This window comes from Sciurus carolinensis, chromosome 3 (assembly GCF_902686445.1).
Source record: "Sciurus carolinensis chromosome 3, mSciCar1.2, whole genome shotgun sequence".
Taxonomy (NCBI): Eukaryota; Metazoa; Chordata; class Mammalia; order Rodentia; family Sciuridae; genus Sciurus; species Sciurus carolinensis.
Genome location: NC_062215.1, coordinates 43,580,306 through 43,604,657, shown reverse-complemented (window position 1 = coordinate 43,604,657; position 24,352 = coordinate 43,580,306). Strand labels below are relative to the sequence as shown.

Sequence of the window (24,352 nt, the reverse complement as noted above, 5' to 3'; positions counted from 1 at the left end):
GCTTTTTGTGCTTTAGGAGTCTTGTTAAGGAATTCAGGTCCTAAGCTGACATGATGAAGATTTGGGCCTACTTTTTCTTCTATTAGGCTCAGCATCTCTGTTTTAGTGTCTAAATCTTTGATCCACTTTGAGTTGATTTTTGTGCAAGGTGCGAGATAGAGGTTTAATTTCATTTTGTTACATATAGATTTCCAGTTTTCCCAGCAACATCTTTTGAATAAACTATTTTTTTCTCCAATTTATGTTTTTGGCACCTTTGTCTAGCATGAGATAACTGTATTTATGTGGGTTTGTATCTGAGTCTTCTATTTTGTATCATTGGTCTACCTGTCTGTTGGTGCCAATATCAAGCCATTTTTGTTACTGTTGTTCTGTAGTACAGTTTAAGGTCTAGTATTGTAATATGTCCTGCTTCACTCTTCCTGCTAAGGATTGCTTTGTCTATTCTGGGTCTCTTATTTTTCCAAATAAATTTCATGATCGTTTTTTCTATTTGTATGAAGAATGTCTTTGGGATTTTAATAGGAATTGCATTGAATCTGTATAACACTTTTGTTACTGTGGCCATTTTGAGTATTAATTCTGCCTATCCAAGAGCATAGGAGATTTTTTCCATCTTCTAAGGTCTTCAATTTCTTCAGTGTTCTATAGTTTTGATTGTAGAGGTCTTTCACCTCTTTTATTAGATTGATTCCCAAGTATTTTATTTTTGTTGAGGTTATTCCTAATTTCTCTTACAGTAAATTCATCTCTTATGTATAGAAATGCATTTGATTTATGGGTATTTGTTTTATATCCTGCTACTTTGCTGAATTCATTTATGAGTTCTAGAAGTTTTCTGGTAGAGGTTTTTGGTTCTTCTAAATATAGAATCATATCAGCAAATTAGGGATAGTTTGAGTTCTTCCTTTCTTATTTGTATCCCTTTAATTTCCTTCTCCTGTCTAATTGCTCTGGCTAAATTTCCAGGATGGAGTTGAATAGAAGTGGTGAAAGAGGGCATCCCTGTCTTGTTCCACGTTTTAAGGGGAATGCTTTCAGTTTCTCCACTTAGAATACTGTTGGCCATGGGCTTAGCATAAATAGCTTTTACAATGCAGAGGTATGTTCCTACTATCCCTAGTTTTTCTAGTGCTTTGAACATGAAGAGGTGCTATATTTTGTCAGATGCTTTAGAGAATCTGACAGATGCCTATTGAGATGATCATATGATTCTTGTCTTTGTTGATATGATGTATTACATTTATTGATTTCCATATGCTGAACCAGCCTTGCATTCCAGGGATGAACTCCACTTGATCATGGTGTACTATCTTTTTAATATATTTTTGTATGTGATTTGCCAGAATTTTATTGAGAATTTTTGCATCTGTGTTCATAATGGATATTGGTCTGAAGTTTTCTTTCCTTGATGTGTCTTTGTCTGGTTTTGGTATAAGGGTGATACTAGTCTCATAGAATGAGTTTGGAAGGGTTCCCTCCTTTTCTATTTTATGGAACAATTTGAGGAGTATTGGTGTTAATTCTTCTTTGAAGGTCTTGTAGAACTGCTGAGAATCTGTCTGATCCTGGGCTTTTCTTGGTTGGTAGGTTTTTAATGGCATCTTATGTTTCATTTTTTGAAATTGATCTGTTTGAATTGTGTATGTCCTCTTGCGTCAGTTTGAGTAGATTCTATGTCTCTAAAAATTCATCAGTGTCTTCAAGTTTTTTATTTTGAGTATAAATTTTTCAAAATAGTTTCTAATTATCTTCTGTATTTCAGTAGTATCTGTTGTAATATTTCCTTTTTCATAACGCATTTTAGTAATTTGATTTTTCTCTGTTAGGGTGGCTAAGGATTTATCAATTTTATTGATTTTTTTCCAAAGAAATAACTTTTTGTTTTGTCAACTTTTTGAATTGTTTCCTTCATTTCAATTTCATTGATTTCAGCTCTGATTTTAATTATTTCCTGTCTTCTTCTGCTTTTGGTGTTGACTTGGTCTTCTTTTTCTAGGGCTTTGAGATGTAATGTTAGGTCATTAATTTGTTGACTTTTTATCTTTTAATATATGAGCTCGGGGCTAGGGATATAACTCAGCTGGTAGAGTTCTTGCCTTGCATGCACAAGGCCCTGCATTTAATCCCCAGCACCACAAACACATACGAAAGTATGAGATCAGTGCAATGAACTTTCCTCTTAGCACTGCCTTCATAGTGTCCCAGAGATTTTGATATGTTGTATCAGTGTTCTTATTTGCCTCTAAGTATTTTTTTTATTTCCTCCTTGATTTCTTCTTGATTTCATCATTCAGTAGCATGCTATTTAGTCTCCAGGTGTTGGAGTAGCTTCTATTTTTTTATTTTATCATTGATTTCTAGTTTCATTCCATTATGATCTGATAGAATGCAAGGTAGTATTTCTATTTTTTTGTATTTTCCGAGAGTTGCTTTGTGGCATAACATATGGTCCATGTTAGAGAAGGATTTGTGTGCTGCTGAGAAGAAAATGTATTCATTCAATAATGGATGAAATACTCTATGTCGGTTAAGTCTAAATCATTGATTGTATCATTTAATTCTACAGTTTCTTTGTTTAGTTTTTGTTTGGAAGAGCTATCCGGTGGTGAGAGGGGTGTGTTAAAGTTACCCAGTATTATGATGTTGTGGTCTGATACTTGAAATTGAGAAAGGTTTGTTTGATGTATGTAGATGATCCCTTGTTTGGGGCATACATATTTATGATTGTTATGTCTTATTGGTGTATGATTCCCTTAAGCCATATGAAATATCCTTCTTTATCCCTTCTGACTAACTTTGGTTTGAAGTCCACTTCATGTGATATGAGGATGGAAACACCTGCATGTTTACACAGTCCATGTGAGTGATATGTTTTTTCCCAACCTTTTACCTTCAGCCTGTGGATGTCTTTTCCTAGGAGATGAGTCTCTTGAAGACAGCATATTGTTGGGTCTTTTTTTAAATCCAGTCTGCCAGTCTATGTCTTGATTGATGAGTTTAGGCCATTAATATTCAGGGTTATTATTGAGATATGATTTGTATTCCCAGTCATTTTGGTTTATTTTTGGTTTTTAACTTGACTTAGGTTCTCCTTTGATTGATCTTTTCCTTTAGTGTAGTTCCTATCTTTGCTGGTTTTCATTGCTTTTTTCTATTTCCTCCTCATGGAATATTTTGCTGAGAATGTTCTGTAGTTCTTTCTTTATAGTTGTGAATTATTTTAGCTTTCGTTTATCATGGAAGGTTTTTATTTCATCTTCAGATCTGAAGCTTAATTTTGCTGGATATAAAATTCTTAGTTGGCATCCATTTTTTTCAGAGCTTGATATATGTTATTCCAGGACCTCCTGGCATTGAGGGTCTGGGTTGAGAAATCAGCTGAGATCCAAATTGGTTTCCCCTATATGTAATTTGGTTTTTCTCTCTCACAGTCTTTAAAATTCTACCCTTATTCTTTATGTTAGTCATTCTCATTATAATGTGCCTTGGTGTGGGTCAGCTGTAATTTTGTACATTTGGGGTCCTGTAAACCTCTTACACTTGTTTTTCAATTTCATTCTTAAGATTTGGGAAGTTTTCTGATACTATGTCATTGAAAAGGTTGTGCGTTCCTTTGGTTTGTATCTCCACACCTTGGTCTATTTCAATAAATCTTAAATTTGGTCCTCTCATGTTATCCCATATTTCTTGGAAGTTCTGTCCGTGGTTTCTAACCATATTCTCTGTGCAGTCAACTTTATTTTCAAGAATATATATTTTGTCTTTATTGTCTGAGGTTCTGTCTTCCAAGTGGTCTAGTGTGTTGGTGATACTTTCCATTGAATTTTTAATTTGATTTATTGTTTCCTTCATTTCAAGGGTTTCTGCTTGATTCCTTTTTATAATCTCTGCCCCTTTATTGAAGTGATCTTTCACTTCCTGTATTTTCTCTCCAGCACCATCCTTTATTTAGAAGATCAATCTAACTATGTATTTTCTGAACTCCATCTCTGACATTTCTTCTACTGTGTTATCTATGGATTCTGTTGTTGGAACATCTTGGTTTGTTTGAGGCACTTTATTCCCTTGTTGTTTCATGTTGTTTGTATGTGTTCTCATCTAGTGGTAGGAGGCAGTACATTTTCTACCCTGTAGTCTTTTTTAGTGTCCCTGAAGGCTTCCAATACCTCACCTGTAAGAGGGAGACCAATATTAAAGGCACCCAATGCAAACAGTATACCACCTTAAACCAAATACCTCTTATTAAGGCATTTACAGTTTTATCACTATAGACAGAAATGAAGTGTTCAATGATTGTCTACAGTATAAACAGTAAGTTTGCTAAAAAGGTTTACCATTTCAAAGGATGGACAATGAGGGAAAAGTAGTGCAAGATGTGATGTTTATGAGGGAAAGGGAGAAAAGATAGAGGTAAAAATTTTATAGTAAGAGGGAGGGAGGAATTAGTAGAGGTTGACTTTAGTATGAGAGACGTGAGAAAGAATCTAGGGGGACAAATAGGTAAGAGAAAAAAATATGTACAATTTCATTTAAAAAGTAAAAATATAGGAATACCCAACAAGACTGGCATATACTATTCAGTCATCCCATTCCTCAATAAATTGATGCATGAAAAATATTTGTATTCAGAGTTGATAAGAGATATGGGACAGAGGGTGGAAAAAGATATAAAAAAGAAAGGAGAAAAGTCTCAATTGAAAATTGAATGATTGCTTCCATTGACTTCAAAAACGTACTAAACTTCCCTTCTCCACTGTTAGGTGGAGTTGTCTGAAGTCTGATGTTAGCTCTAGTCCAGTGGGTGCTGGCCTGGTTGGGTGGGTGAACCAATAGCAAGATGCCCTCACACCCTCTTACAGTATTCCCACCCGTTGTATCTGGCCCCTTCTGTCCCTGAACACTTCAGAACTCACTGAGCTGGACAGAGCCCAGTTTTCTCCACTTTCTTCAACCTGTGCGCTCCCCGAAGGAACTGCCCCTAGTCTCTGGCTTTCCACAGGCTTACCAGACCCAGTCTGGCCCAAACAAAGCCAGCAATCTGATGGACCTGGCCTTTAGCTTTCCCACACCCTGTCTTGCTGTAGTCCCAAGATTTCAATGCCCTTTCAATTTGCAGAGAGACCACCAGGCATGTGCTCACACAAAAGAGCGACCCTACAAAGAGGCATCCAAGTGGCAGCCACTGCCATACTGAGCAGAAAGACCTCAGGTGCAACCAGACCTGCAGATACCACAGTATACCTCCAGGCCCTGGTCTGAGTCCCCAGACTGAGGTGGCTAGGCCCTGAGATGACTGCAGCCATAGTGGCAAACCTGCAGGTTCCAGCTGTTGTCCCAAAATGGTGGCAGCTGCTTGTAACCAAACCTGTGGGTACTGTGACAATGGACTTCCAGGCAACAGCGGGTAACAGGCGATCCACTGGCAATCTGTGGGCGGTCTGCAGGCTAGTGGAGGATAATCAGCTGTTGGATGTTGGGCAGTGGGCAATGGGTGGGGGAAAGGTGGGTGATGGGCAGACAAGAGCAAGCAAATGGGCAAATGGCAGATGATAGGTGACAGTCAATTATCTGCCCTCAAAAAGCAGGTGAAATGCTGGCAGACAGTGGGTGATTACAGCACAGGATCAGTGGGCAGCAACAACTGCCTTACAGAGAAACAGTATTTCCTCTGCTTGAATCCCCTGTTACAGAGTGACAAGGAATGCAGCCTCTCTCTAGTCCTCCATCTTGGATCTCTCTTTATTATTATTCTTTTTTTGTTTTTCTTTTTATAGCTTTTATTTTTATTTTTATTTTTTAATGGTACTGGTGATTAACCCCCAGGGTCGATCTTTTATTTGAAGACAAGGTCTTAGTAAACTGCCCCAGCTGACCTGAACTTATGATCTGCCTGCCTCACCCTCAGTAGCTGGGGTTACAGACAGCACCTCACCCAGCCTTAATCTACTTTGGGGGGGTGATGTTGATTAAGAATATTAGCACAGGTATAATACACATTACAACATTGCAAAAACATTCATTGTCTCAGTGGCAGACAATGTAGATTGTGCAAGGAAATGGATATGCTTCCTAGCACCACAAAGAAAAAACAAGACTTCACTGTGAAATGTCTGTTTTCCTTTACACTTTATGGGTTTGCAGGCTGACTTTGTAAAGTCTGCCACTCTCAAAAAAAAAAAAAAAAAAAAAGTCTGCCACTCTCCAGGCTTCTTCTTCTTCCCCCTTTTTTTTTATTTTTATTTTTTTCTTTTTTGGTGGTGCCTAAGATCAAACCTAGGACTGTGCTAGCCAAGCACTCTACCTATATCCCCATTCCTAATCTCCCAAATTTCCTCAATGATGATCTGTTTCAGTGTTAACATGTAAACCTAGGCAAGCTCTCTACCACCAAGCTATACCCCAGCCCTGACATTTCTTTTTCTAATATATTTTATTTTAATGTTTTATTTATTTATTTATCTATATAATCCTGGGGATCAAACTCAGAATCTTTGCATGGAAAATTGCTCCAGTTCATGAATAAAACATGATCACTCAAGTGCTCTACCACTCAGCTGTATTCCCAATTCAAAGAAAGCAACCATCTTTTTTTTTTTCCAGTTCTGTAGATCAGACCTAGACCTCTTATTTTCAGTGAGTTAAATTTGTGATTATAGGCATGTGTCACTGTGCCAGGCTTGTTAAAGACTTTTATGCTGTCTTTTCTTTTTTGGTGTAAGTGCTTAATGAGTTTAACCACTTCCTCCTTTTCTTGTTCACAGCAAATTATCACACAAGATTTTGCTAGAAATCAAGTTTCCTCACAGCCTCCCCAGCAGCCTCCAACTTCTACATTCCAGAATTCACCATCTGCTTTGGCGGTTACACCTGTGAGGACTAAAACCTCAAGTCGCTACAGCCCAGAATCCCAGTCTCAGTCTGTCCTTCATCAAAGACCAGGTTCTAGAGTCTCTCCAGAAAATCTTGTGGACAAATCCCGGGGAAGGTAAATTGCAAACCATATGTAAATTTCCCAACAGTAAACCAATTTGAATATATCTAAAAGAAAGGGTACTTATTTCTCACTTCAAAAGTTCATTTGCCTTTGTTTCTGGAGTTTAAATTGGGATTTTTCCTCCATATGTTATTCTTTTAATCTCCACTATCTGGGCATTTGATACTGTGTCTTTTTAATGTATATTCAAAAGCCATATGTTATATTTTTTTGTTGGTTATGAAAAAGTAAAGTTTAGTTGTCATTTAGGGACACTTAAGTGCTCCTTCCGAAACATCTGTCAAGCCTAGCTTGTTGGCACAGGTCTGTAATCCCAGATACTAAGGAGTCTGAGACAGGAAGATCACAAGTTTGAAAATAGCCTGAGCAATAGTAAGACCCTCTCTGAAAACAAACAAACAAACAAAAATCAGTGTTTATCTCACTTATTGTTTTCTATTGGGACAGCAGAAATAGACACTTCAAAAGGTGACATTACAAAAAGGAAAGTGAGGCCAGTAGAGGTGTAATGGGAGGAAGCATTTAATGTGGAGGACTGTATCTGGTAAAGAGCATATTTTCTTACCTGATGTTCTGTCTGGATTTACAAAAAAAGGAGGCAGTTTTTTTGTTCAAAGTGATATACTACAGAGTAGCATGTTTATAGCTAAATAGCACAAAGGGAATCAAGAAGAATTCTGAGAATAAGAATGAGATATCAACAGAGCAAACACTCTGGCAAATTCTTGGAAGACACACAGGGTTGATGAGCCAGAGTAGGGGAAACCATAGCTGGAAGAATGAAGAGAAATCTGTAGCAGAGATGATTCTTCAGCCTGCCTACCAGTCCCTCAGAATTAGCAAAGAATAGAAAGAAGGAAGAATAATATATTTAAGAAGCTGGGTGGTCTTTTTAAAAAAACTTTATTGCAGAAGTTTTCAAACATATACAAAATAGCATAAACAGTACTGTACATCTCCATGCTCCTATTACCCAGCTTTTGTAATCCTCAATGATTAGCCAGTTTGGTTTCATTTTTTTCCTTCCTTGCCTCACCCCCACACTGAATCCACCCCACCTTTGGTACCAAGGATTGAACCCAGGAGTGCTTAACCACTGAGCCACATCCCTGGCCCTTTTTATATTTTATTTAGAGACAGAATCTCACTAATTTACATATTTAGGGCCTTGCTAAGTTGCTAAGGCTGGATTTGAACTCAGGATCCTCTTGCTTCAGCCCTTCCTGGAATTACAGGCATGAGCAACTGCACCTGGATTTACTGGATTATTTTGAATCAAGTCTTGGACATAATTTAAGAAGCTGGATGATCTTAAAGAATAAAGCATGTTTATTATTTTAACCAAAAAAGAAAATTAAGTGCAGTTATTAAAATGATAACCTATATAGCAAAGTCACCATCCATTCCTGACATAGAGCACTATGTAGCAGATTATGAACAAAGGCATTTATGTAAAGATAGTCCATCTGGCTTTTTCACTTGTAATTTCTACATCACTGTGCCTGTGCCTCTGAGTGAAGCATGTTACATTTCTTTCATTGATCTTAGTAAAATTACGTGGTTTTACATTTTAAACTGTTCTCGAAATTCATGTTGTCGTGCAACACTAACAACTGATTTTTAATTTGTAAGCAAAATGAAGAAAAAATTCTCTGTAGTTCTAATATAGAATATCAGTACTGTAAATCACATAAATATGGCTGATAGACACTAGAAAGAGAAGGGTAGACACAGAAAAGAGGTAGATGGGTATACATGCTAATTCATTTTAAAAAAGAAAGCATAGGTTGACATATGCTATATATGGTTAAAGATACACATTAAAGACAAAGATTACAATAGTTAAAAACATGGAGAAGGTAAGTCAAACTCATGGAAAATAGTTGATAAAAATAAAAAAATAAAGAGAGTTTGGGAGGAAGACACCAAAGGAACTAAATATTCCTAAAAATTCAGAACTAGATGAGATTAATAGTGAAAGGAAAAGTTTAATAGTAATATGCAGATATTGAAAGTCACAGGGGGTGCTTGGTGTGTGCATAATCTCTATGTAAAAAGCTTTTAAAAGACTCTAAACAGTGTATTTACCTCACATCCTTCCCATGTGGTATCTAGAGGAAAAACATTAAATTGCAGAGAACCTCTCAGCCCTAAAATGGTGTAACTAGTGTGGGTTCACTGGACAAAACTCTTAGGTTTCAGTTTATTATTGAAGTCCTTAGTGGGGACAGACTTGATAACTTATGACTGAAATAAACAATAAAACCATTGAGGTCACAATTGAACTAACTGGCCAAAGAGAAGGTTGGAGTCTGATGTTGAAGTACATGCAGAGCCTCAGGATGGAACTGCTGCTGCTTCCTCTGTTGCTGTCCTGGTGGTGCTATGTGGTATATGATTCCTGAGTCTGTGGAGGAAAAGGCATTTTCAATAATTAGGTATATGACAAATATCCACAGCAATTTTTTTCTGATAGAAATCAGCAATCTTTACTTCTCCAGAATGAAGACATGAGTTAACAGTTTCTGTTTAGAAGGATCATTCAGCCTTTAGAGGGTAGTCTAACCTTTTCCATGTTACAACAGCAGACCTGGGAAATCTCCAGAGAGGAGTCACGTCCCTTCAGAGCCCTACGAGCCCATCTCTCCACCCCAGGTTCCAGCTGTGCACGACAAACAGGACAGCATGTTGCTGTTACCTCAGAGGGGCACGGAGCCTACAGAGCAGAGGTGAGTGCACTTCCTAACCATAGCTCCTCTGCAGGGGACAGACTTATTGCCTTAAAACATAAGTCAGTGCCTTTTTTCTCTTTGGCTTATATATCAGGATGGAACTGTTAAGAGGATCACTTAGTCTGCTTTCCCAGTGAGCTAATGAATAGTGGATTATAGCAAAAATATCATCATATTTAAATAGAATAGGAAAAAAGTGTTCATTATTACTTTTTTTTTTTTTTTTCCTTTATTTGGTATATTAAGTTTTATGTGGTGCTGGGGATCACTCATTGCCTTACACGTGCTAGGCAAACACTCTACCACTGAGCCACAACCTCAGCCTCTCATTATTACTCTTGAAATTAAATTCTCATGTATTTTTTTAAAAAATAAAATTAGGGCTGGGGATATAGCTCAGTTGATAGAATGCTTGCCTTGCAAGCATAAGGCCCTGGGTTCAATCCCCAGCACCACAAAATAAATAAATAAATAATTTTTTTTTTTTTGGGTGGGGCTCCCTGACTGATTCACCAACATTACAATTCATTCAATATGACCATATGACCATTACACTACTGTGTACCAAGCATTGCAGGCTATACACTGACCAAACTGCTTTACGTATTTTATTTTTTTCTAAACCTAACTCCAACCCTCTGAATGATTAGATGTCTTTGATTTGGCCCTATCCAGCCACTCTTCATACCTTACCAGAGCAATCTGTCCAAAACTCCCATCCAGTCAAGTGCTAAATGGCTAGCATGGAATTTGAATTCCCTCAGGACCTGGTTTACACAGCTTTATTTCCTGCTCCTTCACCCTTACACTGGGTTCTGTTTTCTGAATTCCTTTCCATCTATACTCATGCTGTTTCCTTGGTTTCCACCCTCCCTGATGCTGAAAGGTAAATGCATGATTCACCTCTTGTTAGACTTATAGGCAGGGGAAAGTCTAGTTTTAAACCAAAGTCTGTTTAACTCCAAGTATATTTCTTAGAATGTGTTATAATTTGTTTCTTGCATATACTTGCAGGCAACTGAATAGATATTGGTATCTTTCAATGAAATGAAGAAAATTCATTTTTGAAGAGGGAATGATATTAAATATAATTATACATGTTTTTCCCTGAGTGTATATTGTTTTAAGGACAGGGACCATGTCTTAACTCTTTTTTTCTATCACCTTATCTTTCTTGACAGATAATAAGGGTTCTTGTGTTTGTATGATGCATGACCAGATGAGGTTACCAACAGCTTTCCTTCTATACATTCTCTCTTATCATCTCTGGCACAGCTAGATCTTTGGTGGTCTAGAGCTGTTAGAAAAATTTTGTTTTTAAAGTGTATTAGTATAGGAAGTTACCAATGAACTATGAATCCCTTTCCATTAAACTCAGTTTATGCATTAGTTGGACTGAAATGACTGTAAAAAATAGGCAGTTTAATTTTTACTGTATAACTAGTCCGTTCAAATCCAACTGATGATTGCTTACGTATGAACTCTTGCTACTTTACAGGCAGGTGTGCTGATAGAATTTTAGTGTTATTAAAAATAATTCTGGGAGCTGGGGTTGTGGCTTAATGGTGGAGTGCTTGCCTGGCATGTGTGAGGCCATGGGTGTTCTCAGCACCGCATATAAATAAATAAATAAAATGAAGGTAACAATTTAAAGAAAAAAAAGTAATTCTGCTGGGCACAGTACTGCACACCTATAATCCCAGCTACAAAGGCTGAGACAGGAGAACTGCAAGTTCAAGGCCAGCCTGGGCAATTTAATGAGACCCTATGTCAAAATTTAAAAAAAAACAAAACTGGGAATGTAGTTCAGTGGTAGAGCACTTGCCTAGCAGGAAGCAGGACCCCTGGGTTCACACTCCAGTACTGCAAACCCTCTCCCTCACAAAAGGTAACTCTGTAAACTAGTTAATAGCTCCCCAATTTATATGGTAATCATAAACAGCTCATGCCTTAGACAGAAAGCACCATAATAAGCTGTTTCTGCCAGACACAGTGGCATACCCCTGTAATCCCAGCAACTTGGAAGGCTCAGGCAGGTGGATCACAAGTTCAAAGCCAACCTCAACAATTTAGCGAGACCCTGTCTCAAATTATAAAAAATTTTAAAAAGGCTGGGGATGTGGCAGTAGTTAAGTACCCCTGGTTCCAATCCCCAGTACTCTCACCACCACCACAAAAAAAAAAAAAAAAAAAAAAAGACTATTCCAAGTTTTCCCACTAATATTCATTTGTTGCATGTTGACTTCTTAGGAGTGCCTACTCTAGATTTATGATTTTTATCCAAATTTTACAGTTTCATCTTTGAGAGCTAAAGTATTCCATGCCCTTAGCCCATTTTATCTTATCATCCCAAATGAAGAACATATGAAAAGTTAAGTAGTACATAATTAGGTAGCATAATTATGTAATAATATAATTATATACTAATATGACATGTACAAGCTCTAGATTATGATTTACAACCTAACCTGTGTCATTTTTGTGGAAATAGTTTCAAAATTGAAATTTTGGCACTTAATGGGTTAAATGGTGTACTGACAGGCTTATAGTCACATAAGTTTCTTAACCACAAAACAGGATGGGAAGCTGTGGTTTTCCAAGTACTCTATGACTATTACCATTATTGATAGGAATGGTCCCAGGGTTAGGAGTACATGATTATAATAAACTGAACTGTGTTCCTAACAGAAATGATTCCCGCTCACCAGGGAGTATAAGCTACTTGCCTTCATTCTTCACCAAGCTTGAAAATACATCACCCATGGTTAAATCAAAGAAGCAGGAGATTTTTCGTAAGTTGAACTCTTCTGGTGGAGGTGACTCTGATATGGGTAAGTGGGATTTCTTTCATTAACCCCAAATAAAACATGCATTAGTAATGGTATTGCCAACATTGCCTCTCCTGTAACCCTTAAGTTTGAAGCTTTTATGGGTCAGCTGATCCTAAGTTCCTTCCCAAATATCTGCCAGTTCACAAGAGTTCCTACTTGGCCAGAACCTGCTCCTTTCTGAAGTTGTCCATTTTCTTTGGGAACTTATGCTATGTCTAGGACACTTTTACATGGGTTTGGATTAACTCTCCACAGTTTGGGGGTTTTGTTGTTGTTTTTAAGTTATTGATTTTAGTTTTTCTATTTGGGCCATCTCCACATGACATGTCTTCAGATAGTTGAAGACTATCTGAAGTCATGAACTTCATGAGTCTTTTTAGCTCTATAAATGTTCCTGGTTTCATTGATTGTTCTTCACATCCTTGTTCTGAGTACCCTGCTATCTTCATTTGCTCTCCACCAAAAAAAAAAAAAAATTTAGTTTAGCTTTTAAGTAGGTTCTGAATAATACAAAATAGTGTGATATGATCCATTATAAATTCATCATTATTAAGGTAGCCTAAGACTTTATTACCATTTTTGTTGGCAACCTAAACACTTAAGTTGTTTGTGCACAAAGTATGAATATAGATGTCAAATTCTCTTAGTGGGCTACTTTTAAATCACACCTTTCCCCTGCTCAAGGCAATCTGTGCTTATTCCATTCCAGCTACTTTTTCTGTCCTACCAGAGTCTGTCTGGACCTCAAGTCATTCAGCATTTATATGCAACTTTGATAGACTTACTGTCTAAAAATATAACATCATCAATAATGGTAACAAAAGGTTCACTAGCAATGTGTGCTAGGCACTATTCTACATATGTATGTATATATAAATTCAGTTAATCCTCACAAACCCACATGCTACATATAACTATCTCCATTTTGTAGATGAGAAAACTGAGACTCAGAGAGGTTTAATAACGGGCGCAGGTTACATAACTAGTAAGTAATGGGGCTGTGGTTTTAAACCCAGGCATTCCAACTCCAGAGTCTATGCTTCCAGTGATGTACTAACAGGCTTCTAACAGTTCTGTACTCACAGCATCCTTAGCCAGATTGTTGGTTAAATATCCAATGAAGCTCTATGGCAGAACTTTTCCTTTGGGCTGATATGCATGCATTCGTCAGAACTCTCCTGCACTTGGTTACGCAGCACGCTCACTTGTATTATCACCCCAGTCTTACTTATCCATCAGTTACATCCTATGATATAGAATCTGTTTAGACCTCCATCTGCTGTTTCTGTGATCTACCATCTACTAGTCTCCTGACACTGCCAAAAGAAAGGAAATTGTGGGCTCTGATCTGTGAACTGCCAGGTGTATGTGTGTTTGGATCTCTCTCACTTTGTGATTAACTGTCAAAGAGAAAAAAGGATGAGCCCAATGTCACTTATATGTGAATGTATCCTAGTTCTTAATTACTAGATTCTTTTTTTAAGTGGCAACAAATCATCTTAAAGATAATGCCAACCACAACTACTGTCAGCCTTATAGATATCCTATCCCCCTTTTAGTATTATCATTACAGTTTTCTATCTCAAAGCTTCAATAGTTTCATTACTTACAGTTTCTCAAATGTCACCAACAACCTTCATGTTGAAATCCTGTCAGAACTCAAAGATGTCAAACCATGGAGATGTAGATCTCAGAGCAGCCAGTTGGGAACTGTTCCACCTTGGTGTAGTCTGTGCTTGTCCCTTTAGTCTTTGTCTTGCCCCATGTGGGAAAGAAATTCCTGATGGAGAAATGCCACATGGAGTTCAAGAAGCCTACTTTTGTTTTCTTCTCTTACTTAGTGTTTTGTTTTGTCCTTGGCAGAAGCACTCATTGTTTGTACAATTGTTTATTGAGCAGAGTTCATGTTAACAGATGGTCTCTACTCTCTTAAATATGTAATGAAACAAGTACCAACTTTAACAGGAAATAAAAGTGCATTAATGTCTTCAGGCAAAGACTAATAAAATTGCTCTAGAGTCTGGAATATTTTTGAATACAGAACTCTGTGGAAAGGGGAATTCATACTAAAGAAACAGTGGGCTCTGGACTCCAGAGCACTATTCATTTCTTATTGGGAAACAGAACTGCAACATCAAAGCCATCAGCAACCAGCAGAGCTTTGCTTAAGCTCTATCTCAGTTCCATTTTCCCACCAAGGATAGCAATGACTTCATTCTTTAAAAATCTTATTGTACTAAAATTTATTGCTCCCAGGAACTTGGGAGGTTGAGTCCAGAGGATCCCAAGTCCAGAGCCAGCCTGGGTAACTTAGACTCTGTCTCAAAATAATAAGGGCTGGAGATAGAATTCAGTGATAGAGCACCTTGGGTTCAATTACCAGTACTGCAAAAGGTCTCTGCAGCTTCTGACAGTGGGCCTTTTCCTTTTTCTGCTCTTTCCTTCTGTTCACTATCTCTCAGATGCTACAGTCTTCTGGGGTTTTTTGTTTGTTTGTTTGTTTTTGGTGTTTTTTTTTTATTCTTCTCTACTTCTTAGGCAGTTTCTTGTCTTTGTGGAAGTTCAATTTTGCTTTGTTGGCCCTTGAGATTGTTCAGGGCTTTTCTCCTCATGCACTAATCTCTCTCTCATCCACTGTGAGGGTTTTCCTATATCACTCTACTTATTGATCTTTGTAGACCTCATTTCAAGTTTGCTTTCCACAAAGCTCAGATATCTACCTGTCTTTCCCCTCCTGAGCAGTTACTGTATTCTCTCTTAAACAAGGGGTTCTCATACTTTAATGTGCACCACTGTCACTGGAGTGGTTATTAAATATATGAATTATGGTGCTCCAGGAATGTAGAAAATGTTTCAGTTTTACCAAGTTACCCAGGTGATTCTGATTTGTATGGCCTCAGAAAGTACCACACTGAATTATAAGTAAAGGAAGGGGCACATTCTAAGTAAATAAGTGTTATCATTGGTTGAACTTTATGAAATTATCTTTAGCTGACCATTTTTGATCAAAAAGCAGGTAATTTTATTGTGATTCAGCCAATAACTCATTAAATATTTGTCACATGAAGAAATGAGCTCCAGGGCTGGGGCTATAGCTCAGTTGGTAGAGTGCTTGCCTCGCAAGCACAAGGCCCTGGGTTTAAATCCCCAGCACCACGAAGAAAAAAAAAAAAAAAAAAAAAGAAATGAGCTCTATTTCACAGACCTGTGGTAACTAAAGTTGTGTTATTGAGATTTAGTTTAATTACTGTGTTACTTGGCCCAAAAGTAAGACCATTATCCATAGCCATTGTTCTAGTTCTTCCTGGAGATTTTTCTCCTCTTTCTCTTAACAGTTTCAAGCCTCTCTGATCAGGAAAATTACTTTCTAGGCACAGTCTTCCATCTTCACTGATGGCTTTCATCCCTAGGTAAAAATTCTTCATTCTATCATTTGTGTAGCCACCCCTGCATTCTTTTTTCCTTTTAAAGTTCTCAGCATCAAATTGAAAGAAGTAGCAGAGACACCATTTATGTCCCCAAACTCCTTCTCCTTCTGGCACAAAATGATTTACAGGTAGTTCCCAGGTTATCTGCTATTTTCATTTAAACTGCAAATTATAAATTGCAATTAGCAGGAATGAAAGAATCAATAGACAGAATCTTTTGTCTTATCCAGGGAATGTCCTGAGAATGTTTCCAGTTAGTTGACAATAGTCAACTTCATACCTACTGAGGTGACCCTCTCCTTGATCTAATCTCAGGCTACCTCAAACCCATTGGTATTTTCAGGAGTCATCTTAAAAGTCCAAGATTTCTTCTTCACTAGGAAGCCTGGATTCCTGTTCTGAGAATGACTTTTCCCTATTTGTTTTTCTCCAGCAGTACAAAGTTTCTTTCCCCTTTGTAAGTTCTATTACTTCTATTTTGAGTTTCCTGCCTCACCTGTTTTGTCCTGATTTCCTTGTTTTTCTTCTTTTTTTATAAACTATTTCATTTTATCTACATGTTAACAGATGAAAAATAAAGGTTGAGATCGTGGAAAAATAAAAAGGTTAATTTTACTGTAGGATTTGCCTTTTTAGTTTAGTTGTGTTTGTTTTTTAAATCAGCATTCATGATTGTCTCATCTCAATTAACTTGTTTTTTAAATACAGCGGCTGCTCAGCCAGGAACTGAGATCTTCAATCTGCCAGCAGTTACTACATCAGGTAAGATTCAGAATACATTATTTACCAGTATGCATTTGGTACAATAGCAGGCAATCCAACAAATACACATTGGGTACTGACCGCAAGCCAGGGAACTGCTCCAGTGTGCAAAAATGAAATAAGAATTTAGTTAGTCAAAAAGCACAGAAGAGAACGGATTCAATACTTCCTGAAAAGATAAATGAGCAAAGAAATTCAAATCTACTAAGTAACAGTGTAGACACCAGGGAACTGACAAAAAGAAAACCTTTAATTGATTAAGAAAAGTTTGGGTGACCGATTCCCTGGGTAATAAGATTCCTTGAAGTATTTGCAGATCGAGACAGTTACAAGATGAACCCTCATTGGTGTTCTTAAGCGCCTTCCTGAGTGCTGTGAAAGTTGAATGAGCTGGAGGACTGTATGTGATGTGTTCATTTCCCTGTGTCCTTATCTGCCTCTCAGAAACAAATGGCTTGTCTCTTCCAGGCTCCGTCAGCTCTAGAAGTCATTCTTTTGCTGATCCTGCTAGTAATCTTGGTCTAGAAGATATTATTAGGAAGGCTCTCATGGGAAGCTTTGACGACAAAGTTGAGGATCATGGAGTTGTCATGCCCCAGTCTGTGGGAGTAGTGCCTGGTAGTGCCAGCACCTCAGTTGTGACCACCAATGAGACCCGGAGGGATGAAGGAGACCCATCACCTCATTCAGGTAAAGTTTTCAGTTTAGTGACCTGCTACTGCCTTTCCCAAGGAACCAATTTATTTGTCAAGTTCTGATGTATTACCAAGTAATTTCATTTGTCTTTATGGGCTCAGTCTCCTCTTCGAGAGTCTAAAAATGTTTCATCTGCCCAGGTGATATAGCAACATGAACAAAAACAAATTTTTGTGGTTGCTGTTTAAACCCTGAGTGTTACCCTCCTGGCATCAGTGTTTATATGTGTGTGTGTGGTGGTGGTGTTTTTTGTTTTTGTTTTTGCAAGGTAGGGGAAGGGGTACTGGGATTTGAACCCAGGGGCGCTTTACCACAGAGCAACATCCCTAGTTTTTATTTATTTGGAGACACAGGGCCTAGTTGCTAAGGCTGGCTTTGAATTTGTGGTCCTCTTGCTTCAGCCTCCCAAGTTGCTGAGATTATAGTTATGTGCCACTACACCCAGTACATCACAGTTTTTATATCTATTTGTTATCTAGTACTTACCTGACATTATAATGACAAAAGTATAATAGTTTTTTAATAAAAGTGACTTCCAATTATAACAAAAATAACAGCCTCAGTGTAAGCATAAGCTATATAGATGACATCACCCAGAAAGTAGTGCTGCTGCTGGATAAGCATTATTCCAGACACATCTCATTGTAGACACATAAAACGATGGATATCAGAGTGAGATCATTTTTACCTCCTGTTATAACAAGAACTTTATTAACTCTACTTTTTTTTTTTTTTTTTTTTTTTGCGGTGCTGGGGATCGAACCCAGGGCCTTGTGATTGTAAGGCAAGCTCACTCTACCGATTGAGCTATCTCCCCAGCCCCATTAACTCTACTTTTGATATTTATATACAACCTTTTTCTTAATCATTTCAGAATATCTTTTATACTTAGAAAATTACCTGAAGATCAGCAGTATTTCAGTTTTTTAGTTTATTTTCTTCTGTTATCTTCAAGCAAAAGCCCTCACTATGTTTCAGGAAAAATTAAAGAAATTAGACATTTTTTTAAACCTACACATAATTAAGGTGAAAATGTTACTGATTGCTCTTAAAAAATGCATTTTGTCTTTTCCTTTCTGCTTACCTTTTAGTTTGTACTGATAATAAGATATGTGGCCAGGTGTGGTGGTGAACGCCTGTAATCCGCATGCCTGTAATCCCAGCGGCTTGGGAGGCTGAGGCAGGAGGATGGAGAGTTCAAAGTCAGCCTCAGCAACACTAAGCACTAAGCAACTCAGTGAGACCCTGTCTCTAAATAAAATACAAAATAGGGCTGGGGATGTGGCTCAATGGTTGAGTGTCTGAGTTCAATTCCCAGTACCCTCCTCGCCACCCCCACCCCCAAAAAAAAGTCTATGTGAAGGTTATAATCTTGGTGACTGGTATGGAATTACAAGGACTCTGGTTGTATAGGATTTAGGATAGGGTGAAATTGTTCTGCTAGGACTGAGATATTGTGCTGGTGACCTGGGCTCTGATCTCTCTTGAGATCTTTGATATTTTGTCCTAGGGCTTGGGATATAGTTTAGTGGTAAAATGTTTGCACAGCATACATTGAGGACTTTAGTTTAATGCACATACACACACATGAATTCCTTACATATACATGTGTTATTCTAGAGCCTAGTCAAGGCTATCTCACTCCTGTGAACTAAACAGAGTCTGAGAAAATATACGTCTGCTGAGGTCCCATGTGGCATGAAGAGTCAGTTTTCCCTTGATGTACTTCTTTCAGTGGTGTATTAAACCCCCTGCTTACTTCTCTTAAATTGAGGGGCAGAGGGAGTAGGTAGGTAGTGAGAATTTAAGATTTTGCCAACCTTTTCTGTTTCTTTGCATAGCTTTCAAGATTTTTTTTTAAGATGCTGATGGACCTTTTTTATTCATTTAGTAAGGCCAGCTTTGATGTTTAAAAATTTTCATTTCCTTAGTTGCCACATTTTTAAGTTTATGGCACAAAGACGTACCCCTTTGTTTTGTTTGCTGCAAGTGAAATTCTGGCTTTCTTTTAAATGGTGCTATTTCACTGGGTACTAGAATCTGTATTTATCAAGCTACCATTCTGATTTTTTCACTTAGCATTATGTAATAATCAACATTTAAGTCCTCAATTTAAAAATCTGTATCACTAATTTATAATTTAATAATTTAACTTGAATTTCACTTTTAGGAGTTTGCAAACCAAAGCTGATGAGCAAGTCAAACAGCAGGAAGTCTAAATCTCCTATCCCTGGGCAAGGATACTTAGGAACTGAACGGCCCTCATCAGTCTCCTCTGTACATTCAGAAGGTGATTACCATAGACAGACACCAGGCTGGGCCTGGGAAGACAGGCCCTCGTCAACAGGTGAGGAGCCTGGTTTAACTACTAGAAAGCAACTTATATCAATGCTTTGTCCTTACTTCTTCAAAAATCAGAAACATTTGTAGTTTGGAAAACTATATTCCCATTTCTGTATCACTAATAAGTTCCACTTTTCAGCATAAAAAATGAATGCATATAATCTTCAAAAGTTTTAATGCAGGGTCTGATACTATAAACAAAGAAGAGCTATCCATTCTCCATTCTCCTCATCCATTCTCCATCTGTATTATCCTGGTTGGTAGCCAATATTTGCTCTTTGCAAAGCAAGTAACTCTATGGTTTCAGTTCTTTGATGAACTGTACCTAAATGCAAAATGCTACTCATAAAGGTGACTTCACCTTGTTAGCCCTTTATACAGAAATTCTTATAAATTTTTAAGGAAATAAAAGAAATCAAAAGCAGAAATGGGAAGAATAGTGGTTTTTCAGTAATCAACCTGTAGGTTCATTACATCTCCATAAGCTGATAAAACATTAAGAAATATCTTAGTGTTATTTTATACCTTTTCATAAATTTATTAAATGTAATAACTATGATAGGAAGACTTGCTCGCTTATTTATTTTTATGTGGTACTGAGGATCAAACCCAGTGCCTCACACTTGATAGGCAAGCACTCTACCACTGAGCCACAACCCCAGCCTGACTTGCTTTCTTTTTACATAAATCTGGGATACTTGCTGTGGATTTCAAAGAATTATACACTGTTCTTTACTTAGGGGTTAAAAACATATTATATGTCACCTAATTTTTAAATGAGCCCTCCCCTTGAGATATAAAATTTTTATATTTAGACCAGTTCAGTTTAAGGCTTTTGTCTTATAAAATTCTCATGCCACATGTGGAATAGTTTTGTATTAGTTTGAAACTTAGAGCCTAGACAAAATAGGTGCTTCTCCTATCTCTTTTAAGAAGAAATTATTATTAGATCATATGTGAGATTACTTGATAAAATGGTATGTTTTATGATTTCAGTTTCTTAAGCTGTAGGAAGTGTTCTGGGGACAAAAGTTATCTTCTAAATCTGCCCAGTGAGATTCTGTAGATAACACACAGTTTTCTGCCCCTTAGCCTGCTCAAGTTCCTGGATACTTGTCCCCTCATCTTCTGAGCATTATAGTACTGCATTTCTCTTGAAGAATCAAAGTTTTTGGTGTAACTAGGCTCTTTCAGTTATAGCTCAATCCATTTTGTCTCATTGTTCCACATGGAATACCTATAAAAACTTATATTGAGCAGCAAATACACTACTTACGGTAACTTTGAAATAATTGTTTTTGGAGATCTGTTCTTTTGAGAAAAATAGGTGAATGATTAGAGAGCATTTGGGAAAAAATATATATGTATAATATAGAGAGAGAATATATCAGCTCTGGGTTGCAATTTCCAACTGTTTTAATGTACCTGCATCACTTTCATTGTAATAATCAGAGAATTGAAAATTTGGGACTTAATGGGTAAATACTCAGTGATTTCACGTCGATTCTCTCTGGAAACACAGTAGTAGTAATAGACTTAACTAAAAGTCTAGCCCTGGGCTTTCTTTTCTGGGCTCAGCAAACCTTGTGCTTACTCACATTATTCATCCTTTTTATACTTGCACTGATTGCATATCATTGACTAGACTCTCAAGTGATGAAAAGCTGGCCTTTCCATGTTGTATTAATTGTTGTGTCACAAGACCATTTTAGCAAAGTAATCTGCCATTCCTAACCAAGGTTGGATTGGATGAAACAGGAAGTATGCTTATGACATTGAAACCTCATTTTTCTTTTGCCAGGCTCAACTCAGTTTCCTTATAACCCTCTGACCATGCGGATGCTCAGTAGCACACCACCGACACCCATTGCATGTGCTCCCTCTGCTGTGAACCAAGCAGCTCCTCACCAACAGAACCGGATCTGGGAGCGGGAGCCTGCCCCGCTGCTCTCTGCACAGTATGAGACACTGTCCGACAGTGATGACTGAACTGCACAGGGAAGGGATGGGAAGCAGAGACAGGGGCACAGGGGAGGGAGCTTTAGTTTTTTGGTGATTTTATTTTCAGTTGCAGGTCAAAAACCTGCCCTCCCTTAACTTGTGCCCAGAGACTTCAGGAGAGCCAGGGCCACAAATGATGAAGAAATGATGGAAATTCATTTGGAAAGTCAAATGGGGGGAAAAAAACTGCCTTTGATACAGGCTATTCAGTGGATTATAATAATAGTGGAGGGTTGAAATGTAGTTTCAAAAGTGGACAATTTCTGTTCTTACATCTGTTTATAAAGAAAATCATAATGTCTTTAAATCACTCTTATGTAAATAGATGACCTTTTTGCAGTGTATCCCCTTGCTGTAGTATCTGGTGTACTTATGTTCAAATCAGCGCATCAACGTTGGGGGTAATTTTTAAAAATCTTTTTGTCTATCTTTTTAACCCTAGCCTTCTAAACAACCTCATACAGCCCAGTTATAATGTTGGCTGTCACGGGCATTGTACTTTTATCTGATTTTGTTTCCTCTAAATTCAGCTTCCCAGTGATGTTTAAAATCTTGTGAAAATGTTTAGATTTTTAACACAGACCCTGTCATAAAATCTGTACATTAGGGTCAAAAGGTAGGAGCAACAGAATTCTGCCATACTGTAAATTTCCAATGCAGGCTTTAAATTTTTTTCCACTAGTAGCACTGAAAAAAAAATTACTGCATGGATATGTTATAGTTCAGTTTTTAAAGTTTTAAAGGCTTATTTGAGGCATACCTCACTGTTATGCACACTGGTAATTTAACCATGCCCCTAAGTATTCCCTTTCTTCTGCATTTGATGCAGCCCAACAAAGCTTTTGTTTTGAAATAAATTTGACTACCCTGTCCATAGCTACAGTAGATTATTTGTTATTTAAGGCTCTGTCGTCTCAGGTTTCAAAGGAAAAACTTAAACATTTTTCTTAGTTTGATATATATGATTGGTTGAGTTAAAATTAGATAATGATCTATGTACGATCATCTGTGTATTATCTCATTCTTTTAGAGTTGCTTTGTGCTGCATCCTGAACAAGTGTCATGGTGAACAGAGTCCTTTTCCATCTCTACATGTCACCACCTACACTCTATTTCCTTGGGAAAGAGTTTACTGTTGTTTTTCATTTCAGATTCTCAAGGTGCAAGTAATTTTAAAAAGATTGAATTCTAATTGTACTGAAGGGCCAGTTTTATCCTTCATTAAGAACTGCTTGCTGAATTTTTAGATTTTTTTTTCATACAATTTAATCACAGCATTTAAGCACCCTTCCATAGCATATAAATATTAATGGTTTGGGGAAAATGCTACTGATAACTGGAAGTCTCAGGATGAGTAAATTTGCATTTTATAGACTTTCAAGTAAACCTACACTTTTAAAACCAAGTTTTCAAGCCTCTTAAGTAAACAGGTCTATGATTAACAGCTGAGACCCTCCCATCACCATAGCACTGCTAATCCCTGTTTTACAGATAAAGACACAGACTTAGTATTTTGCCCATATAATTCAATAAGCAACAAACAGGCTCTAGCTCATATATGTCTAGAATCAACCTTTATGCCTGTCAGTCCACTCTTCTTCATCCTCAAAATAAATTTTAGATCAGGTTTAGTGGTCTGAGTTCCAATTACATGGCAAGTTGATGCCTTTACAATAATATTCATAAACATAATTTTAACATGAATGAAAAACAATAACTGAATGTTGTAATGAATGTTTTCTGCTTAAAGTCTTTTTTTTCAGGTACTGGTAATATTTTTTTCAGACTTATCATTTCTGTTGCCAACTGACCCAAAGAGATCATATTTTTCTATGATCCTGAGGGTCTTAAAAGCTATCCCAAGTCAGGTTAGTTTCTGAGAACATATCAGAGCCTAACTTGTTATTATTGCAGTTCGACTTGAGGACCCAAGGTGAGCTGCCATTAACACTCACCATCCTTACTGCAGAATGTTTATGTACTGCTCCATCTACCATCACCTGGAGAAGAGATTTCAGAATGGGAGATAAAAATCCCCCAAATCATTTTTTAGTTCAAAAACAACAAAAAGACAGAATTCTCATACAGCTTACCTACAAAGCAAATCATTTAACAGGGGCAGAGGTACACCTTACCATCATGTGAATTTGACATTTGAGAATGACTGTTAACTTGCTGAAATCAGTTACAAACCAAGACAGAGAACATCTTTGTAGACTAAGATTCAAAATCATCCTTACACATAATTTTTAGCACTCAGAACATAATTAAGGTCTTCCAATACTGTTGGTAGAAGTATTCTCACAATTTTCCATTGCATGTTTATAGCTGGAAATTTCACAATGCTTTAATTTTGGTATGTTGATTATATTTTAAATATAGTTATGCCGTGAAAACTCCAGTGACATAAGGCACAGTACAGTTCAAAAATTTAAACTACACTATTTTAAACATTTACATTTAAATTCAAACCGATCAGTAAATGAGGTCAGTCCTTTTCTTGCCTCACTACCTTGTTTTACAACAGTGCAAATGAACTTTTATGAGAACACCCGCATGCAG

At 37.3% G+C, this 24,352-nt stretch overlaps 1 protein-coding gene and 1 long non-coding RNA gene across 19 annotated transcripts in view; one reads left to right on the top strand and one right to left on the bottom strand.

The window, feature by feature from the left end:
- Ncor1 (nuclear receptor corepressor 1) overlaps positions 1–23,638 on the top strand; it is a 168,634-nt gene extending 144,996 nt beyond the window's left edge. For 9 of the 17 annotated variants that reach the window (XM_047546879.1, XM_047546872.1, XM_047546871.1 and 6 more), the window contains 8 exons: positions 6,765–6,988; positions 9,583–9,726; positions 12,418–12,560; positions 13,492–13,545; positions 16,697–16,750; positions 17,219–17,440; positions 19,617–19,793; positions 21,591–23,638. In XM_047546879.1, the coding sequence (XP_047402835.1) occupies positions 6,765–6,988; positions 9,583–9,726; positions 12,418–12,560; positions 13,492–13,545; positions 16,697–16,750; positions 17,219–17,440; positions 19,617–19,793; positions 21,591–21,778 (1,206 nt within the window). In that variant the 3' untranslated portion in view covers positions 21,779–23,638. The remainder of the gene's footprint in view (positions 1–6,764; positions 6,989–9,582; positions 9,727–12,417; positions 12,561–13,491; positions 13,546–16,696; positions 16,751–17,218; positions 17,441–19,616; positions 19,794–21,590) is intronic. The other 8 variants (XM_047546882.1, XM_047546880.1, XM_047546884.1 and 5 more) reach the window with 3 other exon arrangements.
- Positions 7,889–18,520, bottom strand: LOC124980875 (uncharacterized). 2 transcript variants are annotated; one of them, XR_007107887.1, is made up of 3 exons: positions 18,347–18,520; positions 14,171–14,340; positions 7,889–9,404 (listed from the first exon to the last, which is right to left on the bottom strand). It is a non-coding gene; the product is annotated as an uncharacterized LOC124980875 (long non-coding RNA). The 2 variants fall into 2 exon arrangements; XR_007107886.1 differs by lacking the exon at positions 18,347–18,520 and adding an exon at positions 16,832–17,781.
- Positions 23,639–24,352: the final 714 nt, after the last annotated feature.